We start from the raw sequence: 20,384 nt of genomic DNA, 5'->3' as shown, positions 1-20,384 counted from the left end.
ATTCATTAGTTCTGTTGATTGTCTCTGAAAGTTAATTGGATCTAATTGTGATAAAGAACTCAAAAAACACCAGACCAAATGCACTGCATTAATAATTCACGCGAAGAACTCCAGAGGGATAGTGTCTGTCACTTTGGCATTTTCTCTTTTCTTTTTTTTTGAAAGAGTGGCTTCCTTGGCCTGTTTTCATAGTCCTGGCCACTTGTTTCTCTTGCCAGATCTGGCAACACTAATCGTACTCGTTGCCGACAAGGGATACAATGTGAACAAAGGCAAGCAACACACGCCAATTTAGTACTTTCTATTTATTATATCATATTCAGACAGAAAACTTTGTTCAGAACTGGCATCTGTTATTTGGGTCATAGTGAAGAACTTCCAGTAAAACCCTGCTGTTTTCCCAGCACTAATCCACATATGAATTTAATCCCCAGCGAGCATCTATTTAAAGTAGATGCATGGCTCATAAGTAACGTTAGCACGCTGCCTGTGTTGGTGAAGTAACAGCTGTCCTATCTTAGCTGTACTGTATTCATAACTTCTGTACTCACCAAGGTCATTTGTATTTTGTTGTTGTGATCTTTGTTCAATTCAGTTTAGTTTCAGTTAGTTTCCAGAGTGGGTTTGCTTATTTCAGTAAAAAAATAATAATAATACTTTCATCAGCTGCACCAATGCCTCTTCTTGCTACAGCAGTTTTAGTTGTATTTTGGTATGCAAACAATATTGGTTAGTTTTTGTTTAATTCTAAAATTGTAGTTTTAGCTTTTCATTTAGTCGTATTTAACATGAGTTTGTATTTGAAATCCTTCAGTTTCAAATACAATATTTAAAGACAATGAATGGAAGCTGTTACAAAAACAAAACAAAACATGAAGATGATCAAAAGGAGTAGGCAGAAGCTAAAGCTTATAAATGCCTATATCCTACTTACAACAGAACATGATTCGTAATACTCATTGCATTAACATTCATGACATTGTGGTGCTCTCCTGATTGCAGAACAGTCCCAGGTGATGACTATAGCTCCCACTCCCAGCCTGCGTTCCTGTCTGTCCCTGCTCAGCATCCTGCACTCCATCGAACCCGCCGTGGTCAACGCGGGACACAACCAAGCCCTGCCCGACAGCTCCTCGTCACTGCTAACCAGCCTCAACGAGCTGGGAGAGAGGCAGTTGGTCAATGTGGTGCGCTGGGCCAAGGGCTTACCAGGTAAACCAGTCTGGAGCATAGGAAAGCCACGCAGCGCCAAAGTTATGACCAGTAAATCCCAGCTAATGTTAATTATTTTGCTGTTGGCTCTGCAAGGTGCTAGCTGTGTGTGCCGTGTGTGTTTTATATATATATATATAGACCTATGATATCATTTGGCCTTGTGCCTTTCCCAGGCTGAATTAGAGGCCAAATCACTGTCACCGTTCATCGGTTAGTATTATGGGTCTGCGCCGCCGCAGGGCAATTCTTTTGTGTGGCCAAGGGCCTCTCCAACTCCATTTCCCAGGCTGAATTAGAGGCCCAGCACACGTGTGTGTGTGTGTGTGTGTGTGTGTGTGTGTGTGTGTGTGTGTGACATTATGTGTCGTTTTGAAATATTTAATGTTAATTTTATGGAAGACAATGGGGCTATTGTGTTGAAACCTTGCCCAAATTTGTAGTTATATCTCATAGATGCGTAATAGACATTTATAGTGCTTTTACAACTAGGTGGCCTAGTTCTAATGGCTCATCATAATGCTAAGGGTACCATTAACCAGCACCGTCTGAAACCAAATGGACCCATAAGGGTCCATTTGGTTAGATTTGTACACTTTCAGACACTGAGGATTTTTACTGTGCAGTCCATTTATGTCAAACGAGTTGTGCAGTAATGTATAAATAAACTTAAGGTACACGATGTACCTTATGTACACCACACACACTTGCATAAATACTAATAAATTATACCCACAGGGAGCAAGGCAATGCTAAATATAACACACACAAAAAAGCCAATGCCAGGTAAAACGGGTCAGGTCAGTGTCATTAGGTCAAGAGCCTTTAGCAAGACTAGCCCTGGGCCTTGCCTGCCAGATAAGAAACTTTTCCTAGAAGTGCCTGCCAGGTGACTCGAACCCCACATGGATCAAAGCCATAAAGAATTCATGGCCATTTAATAAGGGTTAAGGTGGTTGCACATCGCTGCATTTTGCGGATCCGAAATCCACAAAAAAAAACACGTCTTTGCACATTGAGTGTGATGCCTATTATTTATATTCGTAGCAATGTTTTCGCAGAAAGAAATGGAGTGGAGCAGGCAGCAGTGAAGACCCTGATCCGATCATTATTTTTGAAAAAGTTAAATGTACAAGACTTTTTTTTATATCGAGTCCTGGCTTCACAAGTGTGCAAACACCATTAGTGTTAGAGTGAGAGTCACACACACTGTCAGCAAGTCAGCACTTCTGGAGAAAATATCCCATGCTGTGTTAAACCTAACAGTTCAGATTCTCACCACTAGAGGGAGACATCTTCATGTTTAACTCAGGTGACAAAGGCACCACTGAGCTCTGATCCATCCATACACACTTACGATGAAGGTTCTAGATGGAATAATGTGGTTCTATAACAAGGTCATATCTTTATGAAGAACCATGCCATTTTCTTTCCAGATAAATGTTCTTGAATATGGCCACGGTTCTAGCCTTATAACAATTCCAGAACCTTTTTTGTCCAGAATGTACAATAGGCCTCTTAATTTAAAACACAATGTCCTCCCTCTCTTTTTCACTGAAACCTACCCTGAGCAGGTTTCCGTGAACTCCACGTGGACGACCAGATGTCGGTGATCCAGTCGTCATGGATGGGAGTGATGGTCTTCGCCCTGGGCTGGAGGTCCTACACGCTCACCAACGGTGACATGCTCTACTTTGCCCCAGACCTGGTCTTCAACGAGTAAGATCATATCATAGCATGTTTCTGGAGAATCCAATCCACACCCTAATCTCTGAATCAATCTATTAAATCACAAAACCTGTGTCTGTCTGTCCCAGGCATTAACTCGGGCACCGTCTCAAAATGTGTGCAAAAAAATCATCATTAAAAAGAAAAGGGACACAGTCTGTTCATTCTCGGTTGAACAAGTGAAATGGACAGTTCGACCAAACATATCGGAATCGGACGTCATGCTCCACAGGCATTCAGCTATGTTGTCTAAAACTGGTGCTTGAAACTGATGGAAACGCACGCCGGTTCTAGTTTTAGAACCAAAGTTTCCATGGTTGGCCAACCCATCAGCTTCACTGATTGGCTGAGTTTTGCATTATGTTTGTACCGTATCACCAATATAAGTGCAGGTGTGTGCGAAAATAAAAATCACACCCGTGTGAAGTGAGGGGCGCTAATATATTAAAGTCTAACTCATGTTGCTATGATTAGGTGATGTAATGATGATGTAAAACAAACGGTGTCAAAACAAACATTACCTCTCCCTGCTGTTGCTACAGTAGGCAAACAGAAAGAGCAATATTGATTCTGCGGGCGAAATTCAGTTCAGACAGGACAGACAATGTGAGATAAGCCCAATAGTAGGGGGTAATACTGTCTAAATTACACGGCGGATAAAAGCATGAAATGGGAAATGGGTCATCCTAAAAGGGGTGCCCAAAGAAATCTCAAAGTGAATTATTGATTAAATTGAAAATGGCTGCCTACAGTGTTGGCGATTGACTCAAAAAGCTTATAGAATCTCAGAAGCATACAATTTGCCACATATGTCCCTTGGGTCATCCTAGGACATCCTAGAAGGGGTGCCCAAAATAATCTGAAACAGGAAATGTGTTGACTAAATTGAAAAGGCCACCTACAGTGTTGACAGATGATGCAAAAGACACCTAAAGAATCTCATAAAGGCATGACATGTGGTACAAAAGTCCCTTGGAAGTGAGTTTTGGGCTAAATTCTAAATCTCCACCTAAAGCATGTGATACAAAAGAACTGATGGTATATCCTTTTGAAGCGCTTAAGCAGGAATCATTGAATCAAACAGTTTTGCAGTGCTTGAAATATACACCCGTGTATGGCAAGATATTTTACATTGAAAATGTCAATGATCTAAGGAAGGACCTGTTTGCTCAAAAATGTCTTTCAATGCTGCACTGTTACAACATTCAAATTGAGCAGTTTACTAATCTGACTTTTGGTCCAGAAGCCTGAAAGATGTGCAATCTCTACCATCTCCTGAAAAATATGGACTGATTAAAGTTTCTGGCTTGTGGACACTTTCATGGACACTTTTGCCAGAGGTTGCCAACGTGTGTAGAGATCTCCTCAAGTGTGGCTGCAAAGCTGAGCCCCTCTGTTCGAGAGAGTGTAGTAGATATGATGATGAAGATCCATAAGGCCTACGGTGTCCCTCCCAACTTACTCCGGGCAATAGAGATCATGTATGCAGGAACAAGGGCCAAGGTGGTGACCCCAGATGGCAACAGTGAGGAGTTTGACATCTTGGCTGGGGTACTGCAAGGACACCCTAGCCCCCTTCCTCTTCCTCATAGTCCTGGACTAGGCGTTAAGGAAGGCCATCAATGGACGAGAGCAGATCTTGGCCTTACTCTAACACCAAGGAGGTCGAGGTGCCACCCCACAGTAGTCCAGACAGACCTGAACTACATCAGCTTGCTCTCTGCAACAAGCTCAGGAGCTCCCTTTTTTATTTTTTATTATGATTTTTATACCACGATTTTGTAACCCATTTTTCACCCCTGTGTCAATTATCTAATGTGATCCTGGGCTCTACACACCCTCCGCCAACCTGGGGAGAGCAACAGACTTGAACTCATGCTTCCTTCATGCACGAGTGTCCAAGTTGCTCCTTTACACCTGACAGGGGGGAGTTTCCCTGGTTGGACGTAGCGCGTGGAAGGAACACGTTATTCCAACTAGTTCCTTTTCCCTCCATCAGGCGCCCCGGCTGGCCAGGGGGAGGCAGTTTAGAGACCAGGATTACTGCATGTTTTTTGTGAGGGCACCTACCCTAGGGGACACGGGGAGAACATGCAAACTCCACACAGAAAGGCTCAGGAGCTCCTGAACAGAGTGGAATCAGAGTGTGCCAAGATTGGTGTTATGTGCCACGTAGTGTAGGTTTGTCTGGGTTTCTCTGTATTCCTCCCCTGTCTCCGTCCCTCTCCACTCTATTATTCTCTGCAGTTTTGAAGTCACCAATCACCTCATCTGACAATCAGCCCATTACCTGACTCCACCCTCATCCAATCACAACCATCTGCTGTCTATAAAAGGCTCAGTTCCACCTGAGCTCACTCTCCCAACCAGTTCATTTCAGTTTGTAGCCCTGTTTCTTTTCTTTTTTTTGGTAATGTTTGTGGTTTTCGCCTTTATTTTATATCTTTTATAGAGGGATAGACAGTAGGCTGACAGGAAATGGGGAGAGATGGGGTGGTGACATGCAGTAATTGTCTCACCTTTTGAATCCCCAGACCAACTTTGTATTTTAGTTTATTGTTCTCCTTCTATGTAAATTCTATTGTATATGCTCTGCCTTGGCACAGGTAAGACAGAGGCCTTTATACATAGGCAGTAGGCAGAACCTTGTTAAGGGGTGTTTGCCGGCACCTATGTGTTTTTTAACTAAGTTTTGGTTAGAATAGTTAGGTAGGCAAGCTTTTTCTTAACACCCGTGTCCCTTGGTAGTGGCTTAATTGTTTTTGCATTATTGTATGCCCTGCATACATTTTGTCCAAATGTAAATATTGTACATATTCAAGCTAAACCTTTTGGCTCTGAAACTGTGTTGGCTCCTTTATTTGCACCTTTATGCTCAACAGCCTGGTATAATAATTTTTGAGGGGCACTCAATGGGTCAACAATGAGCAAGATCTTAAAGTGAGGAGGGCCCTAGCTGAACGGTATGGCCAGTGTATGGAACTCCATCCTCCCCCGTAAAACCAAACTCTGCTTCTTCTATGCAACGGTAGAGTCTCTAGATGGGTGCTACACCAGAATGCTGCGTGCAGTACTTAACATCAGCAAGAGTACACGTTACCAACAAGAATCGGTATGATGGAATGCCAAGGGTGAGCCAGAAAATAGCAGCCAGGAGAATGAAACTAGCAGGACACTGCCAAAGATACCAAGAGCTGCCAGTCAGCAAACTACTGCTGTGGGAACCAACACACGGGCACCGGCCACGAGGACGTACCACATCAATTTAACATATGTGGATGTACTCAGGAACGACGTGGGAGCGCAAAGCACCAACGAGCTGGTCAGCTGTATGGAGAACCGTGATGACTGGAAGCGACGATGAGGGCTCGTCTGAGGACGACATAGAGAGAGAGATGCTAGGAGGTTGGGTTACCTTGCACAGCATTATGTCAATGTGCTGGTAATTATCAAATGCCACACAGTTACTAGAAGAAAATGAATAAGAAGATAGAGGTGGAGTGCAAATAAATATCCAAGCCAACTTTATTTATAGAGCACATTTAAAAACAACAGAGTTGACCAAAGTGCTTTACATACATAAAACTAGAAGAAGAAGTGCACAGGTCTCCACCAGGATTGATATTTGGATAAAATCTGAAGGACTACTGAGGCTGATTTGAAAACTGTCAAGTAGCATTTCTTCCTCAGCCTAGTGAGAATATGACGGACGGGGACACACACACACACACACACAGTGCAAAACATACTCTCTCCCCATGCCTTCGGCCTGGTGGAGACAATTAAACATTATAAACTAAGGACTCGTTCGATCTCGTCCTAGGCAATCTGTGACCATAAATATAACTCCTCCAATCTTGCTCTTAGCAGAAAAGGAGTTAACTGTGCCGTATTAAGAAGCTGTTGTTTCAACGTGACCTCGCCCTGAAGGGTGAGGTCGGGGCGTCTTACTGGCGTCCTTTTCATTATCTGTCAACACTGTAGGCGGTCATTTAAATTGTTCATTAACTCACTTGCTGTTTCAGATTATTTTGGCCAGCACTTCTAGAATGTCTTAGGATGACCCAGACCAATTAGCCAAGAGATTCTTCAGATGTCTTTTCCCTCATCTGTCAACACTGTAGGCGGTCATTTTCAATTTAGTCAATAACTCACTTGCTGTTTCAGATTTGACACCCCTTCTAGGATGTCTTAAGGGGAACACGCACAGGCTGTAAACAGGTTGAGCAGCATAGCAGCACATTATCAACGCATGTGATAGTGCCGCCCATAATCACCAACAGGACGCAGTGCTCTGCCGTGCGGCTACCTAACGGCGGGGCTCCACCGGGCACGTCACCGTCACCGTCAGGGAATGTTCCCTTTTTAATCAATAAAGGGTGGCTCCATGCCCTGCCTACGATGTGTTGCGTTGCGTGACTGCTTTAAAATTGCCCCGGTTCGTTTTTTGACGCACGCACGCACGCACGCACGCACGCACGCACGCACGCACGCACGCACGCACGCACGCGTCCAGTGGAGCCCCGCCGTAACCAGTGGCAGTGGTGTAGACAGTGGTGTCAAGTGGCTTCAAGTACCATCCACTCCCATTATAAGGGGAACACCGGAAACACTTTGCCCACGCTACAAGTTGAAGTTTTTTTGGGCACCCCTTCTAGAATGTTTTAGGATGACCCAAAGGACATACATTTCATGCTTTTATCCGCCGCGTAAGTAGCGATTTGGTCATCTTTTGACGGTATTACCCCCTATGAGACTCAAACATGTCAGACAACATGTACAATGACTACATCAGATAAAGGAGTATTGTACAACAAGGTGGGCAAGTATTCCCGACTTAAAATGTTCCCAACTTCTGTGATGCACACGCAGATCCGACAGTCGGATCCAATAGTATTTATTGCTTTATATCTGCTCAGTGGTGGAAAAATAACTTATTTGTGTATTACTCCTTACTTAAAAGTAGCAGAAATAGCACAATGAATCACTTCACTACAAAAGTATTGGCATCAAAATATACTCAAGGTACCAAATGTAAAAGTACTCAATAGATGCACAATGTCCCATTTCCATCTTATCACTGCAACACCATCATTGGTCAATAAGAGTTGAACACCACCACTGGTCAATACTCAATGCCATTTGTTCCTGAGCTTTTTGAGAATTCAGAGAAAATTTGAAAAATGCCTAAATTGTAAATAGAGTGGCTGTACAAGCGTAATGCGAGTTCAGCCAGGCGACACCCCGTTTACATGATGATATACATAAAGCACAATCCCACCGCGTCTTATCAGCGACTTCTGCTGAGTGCAGAGCGGGCCGCTCGGGAGAGGAGACAAGTCCACGGCTGTGTGGAATGCTAAAGCGAGATGGGCGCGCGCTCCCAGGAGCAGGTTACAATCTGGCTGATATTTCATGCAGCATTAGTAAAACGCTCGTTCAGTCTGCATTAGACCCCTGCCACTCCGGCTGGCTGGCTGCTGCTGACCTGCATGGTAATGGATACGCCTGACCCACATTCTGACCCTCATCTTTCTCTGTCTCCCCGTCTTTCTGTCCCGTTACCCTTCTCCATTATCCGTCTCACTCATTTCCTTTTTTTCCCTCTCGTTTCACTTTCCAAGTTTCCTACCCCCCATTATTGGTCCCTCCTCCCTTTCAGATTTTTCTTTCTCTCCCCTCCACTCTCTCGCCTTCCAATTCTTCTTTTCCTCCTCCCATCCATCCAAAGTAGAGGGTGGCAAGAAAACTTACCACATAACATAAGCCCTATTCAAAACCTGAAAATAGCATATCTACAACTCATTGTTATGTGCTGGTAGATTTGTTATTTACGCCATGATTTCTTTTTTCAATGTCCATTGTCTGCCTATAATAACATGCCCAAAATAGGGACTCTAGGTATGAAAGTGGCTAATTAATGTATGTTTGCAGATAAGTACAGTAAGCACCTTGACTGTCCATAACGTGTCACATGTCACATAAAGATGGATGGACACAGGCGTGGATTGAGCTGCACTCACTTAAATCTGATTAATCTGCACAGAAAATGTTCAGAGGTGGAGAAAATATCCATAAAATAACTTAATTTGAGATGCGAACACTAGGGCAGTGGTTCTCGAAGTGGGGTCTGGGGACCCTGAGGGGGTCCCCAGCTGATGATATTAACCACTTTTATCCATTTATATGTTGTTCAAAAATAGCAGATCTACAAGCTCACAGCACGTCTATTCGTGCCACGTGGCGAGCTTGTCTGAAAAATATCTAAGATATTTGGAACATTTTGAATAGTCTTGAATTTTTTCTGGGGTTCCCTGGCACAACACTATCAGTGGCCAATTGCATATCAATTTGGGGGTCCTTGACACAAAAGAGCTTGAGAACCACTGACTGCACTAGGGGGGTACCAATTGTCATCCCCTGGGACCCCAAATGATGCCCCTGTGTGTGTGTGTGTGTGTGTGTGTGTCTCTCTCTCCCTCTCAGCCAGCGGATGCAGGTGTCTAGCATGTACGACCACTGTGTCAGAATGAAGCTTCTATCGCAGAGGTTCTGTGTGTTGCGGGTCACTCATGACGAGTTCCTGTGCATGAAGGCCCTGCTGCTCTTCAGTATCAGTGAGTGCAATACCTTAAGTACTTGAACCCCAGCAATGCCCCAACAGCCAGTCTATAATAGCCTGCATGGGTTCCTGATTCGCTGCGTTCCGTGGAAAAAAAACACCAGTTTGATGTCGTATCAATGTGCATCGTGCAGCTACTGCTGTTGCCCTGCAATGTCCCCTTATGACTCACTAAACTCACCCCACCACACAGCCTTCAGTTTTTTTTGTACTACTGAATCTGACAGTGGACTACTGAATCAAATTCATGTTTAGGTTTTTACTCTCGAGTCTCGAACTGGCGCTATTTTTTTCAACAATGAGAAGCATGGATAGCGTGTCGCTGGCTGATGACGTATCAGAAACAACGTGGCTACGTAACAGGTGACGTTATGAAATACGAGTCAACAGCCTGCTGGCCAGACTGAGTAATGCAAATCCACGGAACGCAGCGAATCAGGCTGGAACCGAGGCTAAATCTACAAGCTCACAACGCATCGATTTGCAATACCATTTTCTTTTTACTTAATCTTTATTTGCAGATTTGCATTTACAGTGTAAAGCCCCAACCACACGAAAGGGTCACCATGCAACTCCTTGGGTCCAAACGGTTGCAAGGAGTTAACGCTAAAACTGTCTCAACCCTTTGGTGTGGTTTGTATTCCATGCGTTGAATCACTAGTGTCAACGTGGGTCAACGTGCAACAAGACATATCACACCGCAGGGACAACGCTAAAACCGCCTTGACCCTTTGGTGTGGTTAGGGCTTTAGAGGGTGATATGGTCTCACATTAAATCATTACCACAGTCCATTCATAAATGTCTATTGGCTTCTGATGTGGTTCATTTGACCACATCAGAACATTTGAAGTATAACATTAGTGTCAGGTGCAGGTCAGATTTGGTAGCAGTCAAGGTGTCCGTGAACCATTCTGTATATATAATCTTTTTTACGGGATAGCATATTGGGATTGATATATTAAGTAAAGCCAGCATATTTTTAATTTTTTTTTAAATTATGCTTCCAAATGCTCAGTAACAGCTGTGAGTTGTGTACCAAATGTTTTCTATTAGACTGCAGTCTGATGAGAATGTGTTTGCATGGAGGTACTGTAGCTGGTGTCGCTCAGTGGAGTTGGAGAGTGCTATTGGCTGGGTTTCCCGAACGAATCTGAGCATGTGCGGCACTACAAGTCTTGTAGTGCCGCACATTAAATGCGTTCGGGAAACCCAGCCATTAAGATGACACTTTCAAAATGACTTTGATGAAATTTTACAATTTACAAGACCCTCTGAGCCACCAAGTGTGAGATCGGAGTAAGCAGAGTACAATTTACAATTGCAATTTATAATTTAGGTATTTAGCAGAGGCTCTAACCCTTACAATAAGCAAAGTAATCACATACAGTACATAGAATGCAGAGAGACAGTTTAGTGTCTCAAGAAACTACCATCCCAGGTAAACCAAGAAAACTAGCATCAGCATAGTGTAAGTGTGAACCCTAGTGAACACGGATACCAGGTAAACAATGAACTAGCATCTGTTCACCACCATTTGTGGTCAAGCAAAACGTATATCTCCCTAAAGTACCGGTAGCATCTATCTAGAAAAGCTGAAAAGAAGGATATAAGGAGAGAGGAGTGCTAGGTGGTGAGGTGGAGTCTGAAGAGGTGAGTCTTCAGGTCTCTCTGCACTAGGTGTTGCAATTGTCTACACGTACACCGATACAATTACTGTTAATCGCGGGGTTCACTTACACAAATTCACAAGTTGTTGAAGGATGATTCAGCACAGCTGCAGAAAACGGCAACCTTGGGACAGTTTGTTTCCCAGTCACTGACTGACAGACTGAAGCAGTTATTATGTATTAAAGTTATAAATAAATATATATAGTAAATAAATAAGTCAACAAACTAAACTATGCTATGGTTTGTCTGTATCGCAGAAGGGTCATACTGAGCCACAGCAGCTACTGTACCTCCATGCATGAATATTTTGCACAAGCACATTCTCTGTACAAACTACTGTACAGTATCTGACACTGCAGTCAGTGTCAGAATGCAGTCTGGAGGAAAAGTCTGGTACACAATTCACAGGTATCATTCCCTAGTGGTCTTGACTGGAAGCTGGAGGTTGTTGGGTATCAGGAAGAGCTTACAATTAATTGTATATACTGTAGCTACTGTTCCAGAGTATATACTGTAAATCCTTGCATGGAACTGTAGTAAATCTTGGAGTGTCCCTGCATTTGTGTCATCAATTGGCTGAGCAATTGGCTTGTGAGAACCAGTCAACAGAGGTGGGCAAACACGCATCAATGAATTTATGAATATTGTATTTTTGATACATTTCTCAAAACTAAATATATAAAAATACACTCCAAACAGTGCAATTAAGAACATTTATTAAAATGAAATAAAATAAAAAATATATTTCCTGGGGAGCATAATTGATGTTCTCCAGTCCTTCCTGTGCACTTTTGAAGATTGCAAGAAAAACAACAAATAACATGGCTGTGTTTTTGTTTTTGTTTCATATCATTGATTCAAATCATTACTGTCGGGTAGAAACCGTATATCTCCATATTCATCATTATTTGTTTTTATATAGATCAATGATATTGATCATGGTTTACATCTCTGTGTTTTACAAATGTATTTAACCATTTACGCCATATCTTATATACTTCCAAATGTTTATTGCTTGTGACAATATGTTATAAATCCATCAGGTCGATTAGAACAGGTTTTTCTTCTTTTCATTTCATAAAAAAACCTATACCCTCTGTCGGTTGCAAATGTCTAAAACTTCTTTTCAGGATTCAAATTTAAAAAATAACAAAAGTAGCAGATATACAAGCTCAAAACGCATTACTTGATGGCACATTTCAAGCTTGTAGATCTGCTACTTTCAATAATAATAGTAGGGCATTAATATAGGAAAAACACAATTAGTAAGAATATGGAAATAATAGTCTATATTTTGCCCAAATCTGCAGTGCAATTAAGCAATATTACACGAGGGGGTGTGCGTTATTTTGATTATTGGCACACCAGTGATGTGGTGAATTTTAATATTTTCATTAGGTGTGCTGTCATGCTCGTTTGATTAAACTGTTGTGTGTTCTGGCTCTTTGTGCCCCCAGTGCCAGTAGACGGGTTGAAGAGCCAGCGATGTTTCGATGAGCTGCGGACCTCCTACATTAAGGAGCTGGACCGCTTGGCTAGCCACAGTGGAGGGGAGACCACCCGCACTCAGAGACTGTTCCAGCTCACACAGCTGCTGGATTCCCTCCAACCGGTAATGGACCCAACAGTTCACTTCACACACACAAAACACCCTCTGCCGTACCCTGGTTCTAAAGCAGCGCCGAAATATCTTTTTAACAGTCAATACCTCACCAACTCCTGACCTGAAGCCGGGCTCATACGGCACATGCAGGTACCTATAGACAGTTGAGTCGAGTTATTTAATTAGTCCTTTCATAAACAATGGCGCGCTGTGCTTTTAGGCAATAACGTATCTAATCACAAAGGCAACGTCTGAGTTTTATTTCAGTCACCGCTGGCGCAAACAGGTTTTGGAAAGCCATTAAATCCCTTTCTGTGACTAATATCTCTCGACCCTTGCCTACACTATGCATTTGCATTATGAAGGACTGTTGCTGTTCATGACTAACAGCTCTGTCATGAACTCTGCCACTGACTGTGAAACACTGTCCTCATGTTCCTGTAAATGGTGGTCTTCTTCGCTCTAGCTTTTTACCTTTTACTGTGCAGGAAGTACACAAATCACTGAAAGCGCAGTGTTTTTTCTCCAATTAAGGTAAATAGATATTGAGATCTGATTGAGATTTGATTTTTAATTGGCAGCTGTGGGTGCCTGGTAGCTCAGCCAGTTAGTGTGCTAACGACCATATGCTTTGTGTGAGTCATGATGGGGGGGGGGGGGGAATAAATAAACACATTTTTAATCCACATTTCAATCAGAGTGAGAGAGAGCATGTTTTGCACTCCGTCCGTCCGTCCGTGTTTCCGTCCGTGTGTGTGTCCGTCCGTCCGTCTGTGGACAGCTAATCTCCGACACCGTTGGCTTGATCGCAGCCATACTCTGCACCCAAACTCCCTGAATGCCACCTCTGCCCCAAGGTTTTCACATTGGCCTCTTATAGCGCCACCAGGAGGCCGCTTTGTGCAAAACAATTATTTGGACAGTACACCTACAGATTTTGTCCAAACATCACACAAATTGGTACACGGTCTCTCTAGAGCCATTCAACGAAACAGGTATTTCAGATTTTTCAGACTCCTTCCTGATTGGCTAAGATTGGCTACCAAAGTTGCCAGGAGTGCACGGTTTCAAACAAAATGCCGCAAAACATGAACACATCATGTGATTTCCGTGAAATTGTGCATGCACATTCCCACTAGGCAGAGGAAGAAATGCCACTGGAACATTTTCAACTCGGCCTCATGGTGGCGCTATAACTGGCCAATTAGTGTTTTTACCTAATTAGTGTTTACCAATTAGTGTTTACCAATTAGTGTTTTGCACAGATCTGTGTAAAACGTTGTATGCACACTCCCGACATATGTAAAACCCATTTTCTATCTTGATGATTATGGCATACAGCTCATGAAAATCAAAAAAATATTTTGTGGTTTTTTTTTTAACGAGAAATGTCGACCATCTGAAAAGTATATTAATGTCTGCAGTTAATACTTGGTCTGGACTACTTTTGAACAAATTATTTCGTCAATGGGGCGTGGCATGGAGGTGATCAGCTTGTGGCACTGTTGAGGTGTTATGGAAGCCCAGGTTGGAGTCTCATGTCTCTGTCTCACACCTTCCTCTTGACTGATCAGTTAAGCACAGTAATACCTATTAATACCTAATACTAATATATTGTAAACTAGAACTGCACTCTGTCGAGTGCCTACTTGTGTGGGGCACTCTGTCGAGTGCCCCACACAAGTAGGCCTACTAGTGCGCAAGCAGAGCGCGCAAGTATTGTCGACCGCTATGAACATTCAAATCTCAGCCTCTCTGTAAAACATTGAAATTAAATACTAAAGTCGGGTTATAACTGGCTGTCAATGGTGACGTAATTACGATATGTTTCAATATGGGTTGGGTTCAGGTAACGTATGTATGTATACATGTATGTAAGTTGAAAGTACTATACTGTGGTCGGCTGGCTTTTTTATGCGTATGCTCGGAGGTACAGTATATATACTAGATGTTGATGGTGACTTAATTAAGATATGTATCAATGCCGGGTTATAACTGGCTTTTGATGGTGATGTAATAAAGATAGGTTTCAGATTACATACATTTATACATACAGACATTACCTTTAATTCAACCAACACTGAAACATATCTTAATTACGTCACCATCAACATCTAGTATATATACCTCTGAGCATACGCATAAAAGGCCAGCACGACCACAATACTTGCGCACTCTGCTTGTGCAAGTAACCAAGTGTAATGCTTTATAGTGTCGTCCACAGTTAACAGTTTTGTATTGAGTTGTGCTTGAAATGTACTGTAATTCTCCAATCTGTTACTAAATACTTCAATCAATCAATCAATACCATGGTCAGTACACCAGTTAGTAGTAGTTTTGGCTCTGTGGGCAGGTGCCAAGTGCTGCTGGAAAAGGAAGATCAGCATTAACATAAAGCTTGTCAATGTACGGAGGCACACAGTGCTGTAAAATATCATAATAGATGGTTGTGTTGAGACTCTGGACTTGACAAAACACAGTGATGATTTAGGCGATGTTATCTGCTGTTGTTGATCCACTGACATTGACACTTAACAATGGTTTCAACACAGCCTCTTTTTAGAGTACATTGTCTTCAGTATGTTGACAAGCTTCATGGCGATGCTAATTTTCCTTTCCAGCTCGATTTGGCACCTGCCCACAGTGCCAAAACTACTAGTAACTGGTGGACTGTCGGACTGACCATGGTATTACTGTGCTTAACTGACCAGCCAACTGGCCTGACCTGAATCCCACAGAGAATCTAGGTTGTATTGTCAAGAGGAAGGTGTGAGACATGAGACTCAACAATACAAATGCATTTACGGCTGTTATCAAAGCAAACCTGGGCTTCCATAACACCTCAACAGTGACAAAGGCTGATCACCTCCATGCCACGCACATCAATGAAATAATTTGTTCAAAAGTAGCCCAGACCAAGTATTGACTGCATACATACATTAAAGGTGATATAGACAAGTTTCCAGTGTTTGTACACAAAGTGCGTGAGTGTTTCCAAACAAATGCAAATCTAGCTCCACCCCCCTCCCCCCTCATTCTATTGGCTGAGCCAGGTCACTTCAGGCTATGGGATTGTTGTTGCTGCTGGGAGGGACGCTATGGATATTGCGCTCGTATGGCTAAATATGACATTAAAAAATTATGAATTTCTATCGATATCTTAGTTACAACAATGACATTGAGTTGACATGATTTTTTAAGGGTAACTGTAGCATAATCGCAATATCACACGACTGACACGACGAGTCCCTCAAATGAGGAAGTAGCGGAGGAGGAGACTCACTGGCTCTCAATTCAATTATCTTTTATTTGTAATCGTGCATATAAAACATATTGCCCCTCAAATGCCCCAGCCACTACAGCATCGTTCATGTGAACTACTCTGTCCACGGTTATTCATTGCAATGAAGAAAAATCGCTATGATGATCCGCGACGGCTAGCCTGTCACCGCTGGTGAACACGGGTTGAATGTACGCTTCAAGCCGGCCGGCAGGCAAATAAGCACATACAACCCACTCCACATGAACGATATTGATGTAGGCCTAACCAGGAGATTTTATTGGGGTCCGAGTCGTTCTGTGACTAAGGATCCTCCGAGTTCTGAGGGGTGCTTGCTGCTGGTGTTGTTCACTAGTTTCACACCACCCAACCATGCACTATACATAGCGATTCTCATAATTTCAATAGGCTTACATATTAAATCCTAAACATACTATTTCACATGAACAATGTTAGTGAAACTAAGATATGGGGATAATATTATACATTGCAATTGAAATCGCATCGCGTTTTCATTATAATACTGCTGGATTGAACACACCGTCACAGCCTCGCGCTGCAATTGGCTAAAAGTTTAAATCCCCTCCGACGTCCCGTCTAGTAAACTGTAGTGGATATAAACAGTGCATTCAGCCACAGGGGGACAAAGGGGGAGTGTGCTGTTGCAGGAGAACACCTCAGCATCATAATATAGGGAAAGATAGAGGGGGAAAAGGCCAACAAAATACATTTATATATATTTTAAATTTTGGCTGAACACTTGTCTATATCACCTTTAATATACTTTTCAGATGGTCGATATTTCTAATTCTTTTACTTTTTAGTGATCTCGTAAAATATTTTAATATTTTGAGATAGGATTTTTTTTGATTTTCATGAGCTATACACCATAATCAAGATTAAAACAAAAAAGGTTTTAAATACTTCACTTTATGCACAATTAATTGAGAATATATGAAAGTTTCACTTTTTGAGGGGCGCTAGCCCCTCCTATATACAGGTTTAATGTTTGTTTTAAAAATGCCATTGACAATGAAGGGAACATTTACGTCATATTGTCCCTCATTACGTCTTGTCCCTCATTACGTCATATTGTCTCTTTATTGTTAATGGCATTTCATGTTTGTGTTAGAAAACACCCAACCTTTTTTCTGGTGACTGATATTGTCCTTCCAATACGTGAGGGGGTCGTGGTTTTTCATTTACCGTTTTAATTTTTTAAATAACTCTTTTTGATGTTTTAGTCTCTTCCGGCCTCCTCCTGGAGGAGGTTCTTTTCCAAAAGAATTATTAAAAATCACATCCGTGTGAAGTGGGGGCGCTAATATATTAAAGTCTAACTCATGTTGATTAGGTGATGTAATGGTGATGTAAAACAAACGGTGCCAACACAAACATTAAATGCCATTAACAATAAAGAGACAATATGACGTAATGAGGGACAATATGACGTAATGAGGGACAATATGACGTACATTTTCCCTTCATTGTCAATGGTGTTTTTAAACAAACATTGAACTAAAAACAAACCTGTATATAGGAGAGGCAGTAAATGAAAAAGCAAGGCCCCCTCATGTATTGGAAGGACACTATCAGTCACCAGAAAAAGGTTGGGTGTTTTCAATTAATCTATCATAGTTAAAATGGATTTTGGAGTTATAATGGGTTTGTATAGGAAGGGGGCGGGGCAGTTAAAATGAATATCAAATATCTAATTACTGAATCAAGTAACTTAAAAACCGTCTGGGGAGTAGATGATAAAATGACCAAAAGTTTTTTTGAAAGTGAAATATCCCTTTAAGTCATACAGTGAAACATACATTTCAGTAGTCCTTAAGACATAGCCTTGATGGTCTCCAATAGAAATGGTTGAAAATGTACATCTTTAGACATATTTGCAGAGTTTCTGTAGAAACATGCGTGCTGAAAGATTCAGATCCTTCTCCATTTTTGGTTTAAGCGCATAAGACACTTCAGTGTTTTCCATCTGTCCCGTATACTTTAGTGACGCTGTCCAGCAACAAACAATAAATGCCTCAACTGTAAATATTGCCAGAATTGTTTGGAGGCCAAAATCCAGTTAACTTATGAAATGATTTCATACAGCCCCCTTCATATAAACCCCCCACAGTGGGGGTTCAGCCCCCTTCATGTAAACCCCCCACAGTGAGAATCCACCACTTGTGCTTTTGATGTTGTCCAGAACATTAACTCTTCCCTATTAACTTCTCAATGCTGAAGAAGACGACGTTTTTGTTATTTCCTAATGCCAAGGCCCAAGACTAAACACGAGGAGAGCTGACCCTCATTTGAACAGTCCGTACCATTTGGAAAGAAATGCAGGCTATTTTAGACGTACAGTATCTCTGGGTGAAATTGTCACCCAGACAACCCAAACGTCACCGAGGTGTTCTATGTTCTACACATCCAAGTTACACAATCAAGATTTTATTAAAGATGGAGTGCCGTGAAAAAAAATCACTCCATCTTTAAAATTCGACAGATGTCGAATTATTTACGGACCATCTCCTCCGTCTGTCTGTCTGTCTGTCTGTCTGTCTGTCCAAGCTGTATGCGATGCCTTAGCTTGTAGTTCTGTTAGTGAACGTAGAATATGTGTGCGTGTGTCTGAGAGAGAGAGTGAGAGAGAGAGTGTTCCACTGAAGTGGGATTAAAGAGATTGACAATTTAGAATAATTTGTGATGTAGTCGGTTTTATTAGATATCAGACTTTTATGGAAATCAATATGGATATTGAATAGTAAACATCAGTTAAGGTGCACCATATGACCAATATGAGAGTCACCATCTCTAGTATTCACCTGGTGCAACTCTTTCACAAATTTTGTTAAATGCCATTATTCAAAAGGTAGGTTATCATTCAGCATCATGTGCTATAGCTATCATTTTCTCTTGCAGTTTAAGCAAAATATTGTAGACAGGTAAAGGTTTGAGAACCACTGGCTTTTAAAACAGGGGTGTTTTCCCACTCACAACACGGGAAAGGAAATATTTGAACATATACATGCCAACATATTATATGTCATATATGTCATATGCGGGTTCATAATATGTGTGCATATACAGTATGTAGATTTATAAGAAATATATTTGTCATATATAGCTCATCCACATATGTTAATCATATATGTGGCATATAAAAAAATATATATAAAATATTAGGATTTCTTTCTAGGGTGGGTTGTCTGTATCCTCTAAATCCTAAAAAAGGGCAAATCGACATTAAAAAAAAGGAAAGGAAAGAAAACGCTGAATACACCGTGACTGCGTGACACTAAAGTCCACTTATAGTAAAATAAAGATGAACTAACAAATGATGGTGTGTGTTAGTCTGTAGAATCAGTAGTGTACTGTAGGTGAGTGAATGTGGGGAAAATATAGTTTGAGGGTGTTGGATGCAAAACAAAAGAGACAAGTGCAAAATCAAATTACTGCTTTTGTTTTTAAGCATCAAAGTCTGTTTAAACAAACTGAAATCAACTGACTGCTATTTAAGCACTGAATGTCTGCTCTTTGAGCTCAGTTTGCTTAAAGCTACAATGGCATTTATGCCATGAAGCGGGACATCATCATCATCGCTCTCTTCACTGCTGTCATCACTGTCCTCAATTTCAAACGTGGTAGATGATGATGTAGGCCTACTCCTCTTCCCCTGGTGGAGCCTGTGATCAGCAGTTTGCATCCACAAGTCAACAGCTGGCTTTGGGTCAGAATCTGACAGCCTGGATCTGTACTTTTCTTTGTTTTTTTTAAGCCTCTCTCACATGCAGCACTGCTCAAGGGCAGTGTAACAACAAGGACTTTCTGAATGTTGGAGTAAGTCTCTGGGTTGTTTGTCTTCACTATTTTGACCAAGTCATACACAGCGGTGTCTGCTAAATGTTTTCTTGCAAGCCCTTAAACGGATCCATTCTCTTAGAGTGGAGTCTTTGTCAACAGACAAGCTGGCCTCATAATTCTAGAGGATGCTAAGTGTTGTGTTGCCAAAACTGTGGAGGTCTTTCATTTCCTGAGGCCAAGTTGAAAAATTAGAAATTGGTCACATGCCCTGAGGGATTCATATGATCATATCTGGTTCCAAACTCCTGAATTAGACCCCTCAGTACATTAATCTTGTCCCTGTCAGCAGCAGCATTTGCAACAGTCTCTTTCCTATACTTGCCATCACTGTCAAGCATAAGTGACAGCTGTCCAATAGCTACCATCAGCTCATCCTTGCGTTCACCAATACTCTCTTCTTCTTCTTCTT

The 20,384-nt window shown here is 41.9% G+C and overlaps 1 protein-coding gene across 2 annotated transcripts in view; it reads left to right on the top strand.

Moving 5' to 3' along the window:
* LOC306930104 (progesterone receptor-like) overlaps nt 1-20,384 on the top strand; it is a 55,104-nt gene that overhangs the window by 16,511 nt on the left and 18,209 nt on the right. For both annotated transcript variants that reach the window (XR_013790848.1, XM_079510848.1), the window contains exons 5-8: nt 1,003-1,212; nt 2,787-2,931; nt 9,427-9,557; nt 12,689-12,843. Coding sequence is in view for 1 of the 2 variants with exons in the window: in XM_079510848.1 (XP_079366974.1) it covers nt 1,003-1,212; nt 2,787-2,931; nt 9,427-9,557; nt 12,689-12,843 (641 nt within the window). In the remaining variant the exon portion in view is untranslated. The remainder of the gene's footprint in view (nt 1-1,002; nt 1,213-2,786; nt 2,932-9,426; nt 9,558-12,688; nt 12,844-20,384) is intronic.

The sequence above is a fragment of the Electrona antarctica genome, assembly GCF_951216825.1.
Source record: "Electrona antarctica genome assembly, chromosome: 1".
NCBI lineage: Eukaryota > Metazoa > Chordata > Actinopteri > Myctophiformes > Myctophidae > Electrona > Electrona antarctica.
The sequence above is the reverse complement of the archived record's forward strand: the minus strand, read 5'-3'. Positions and strand labels throughout refer to the sequence as shown.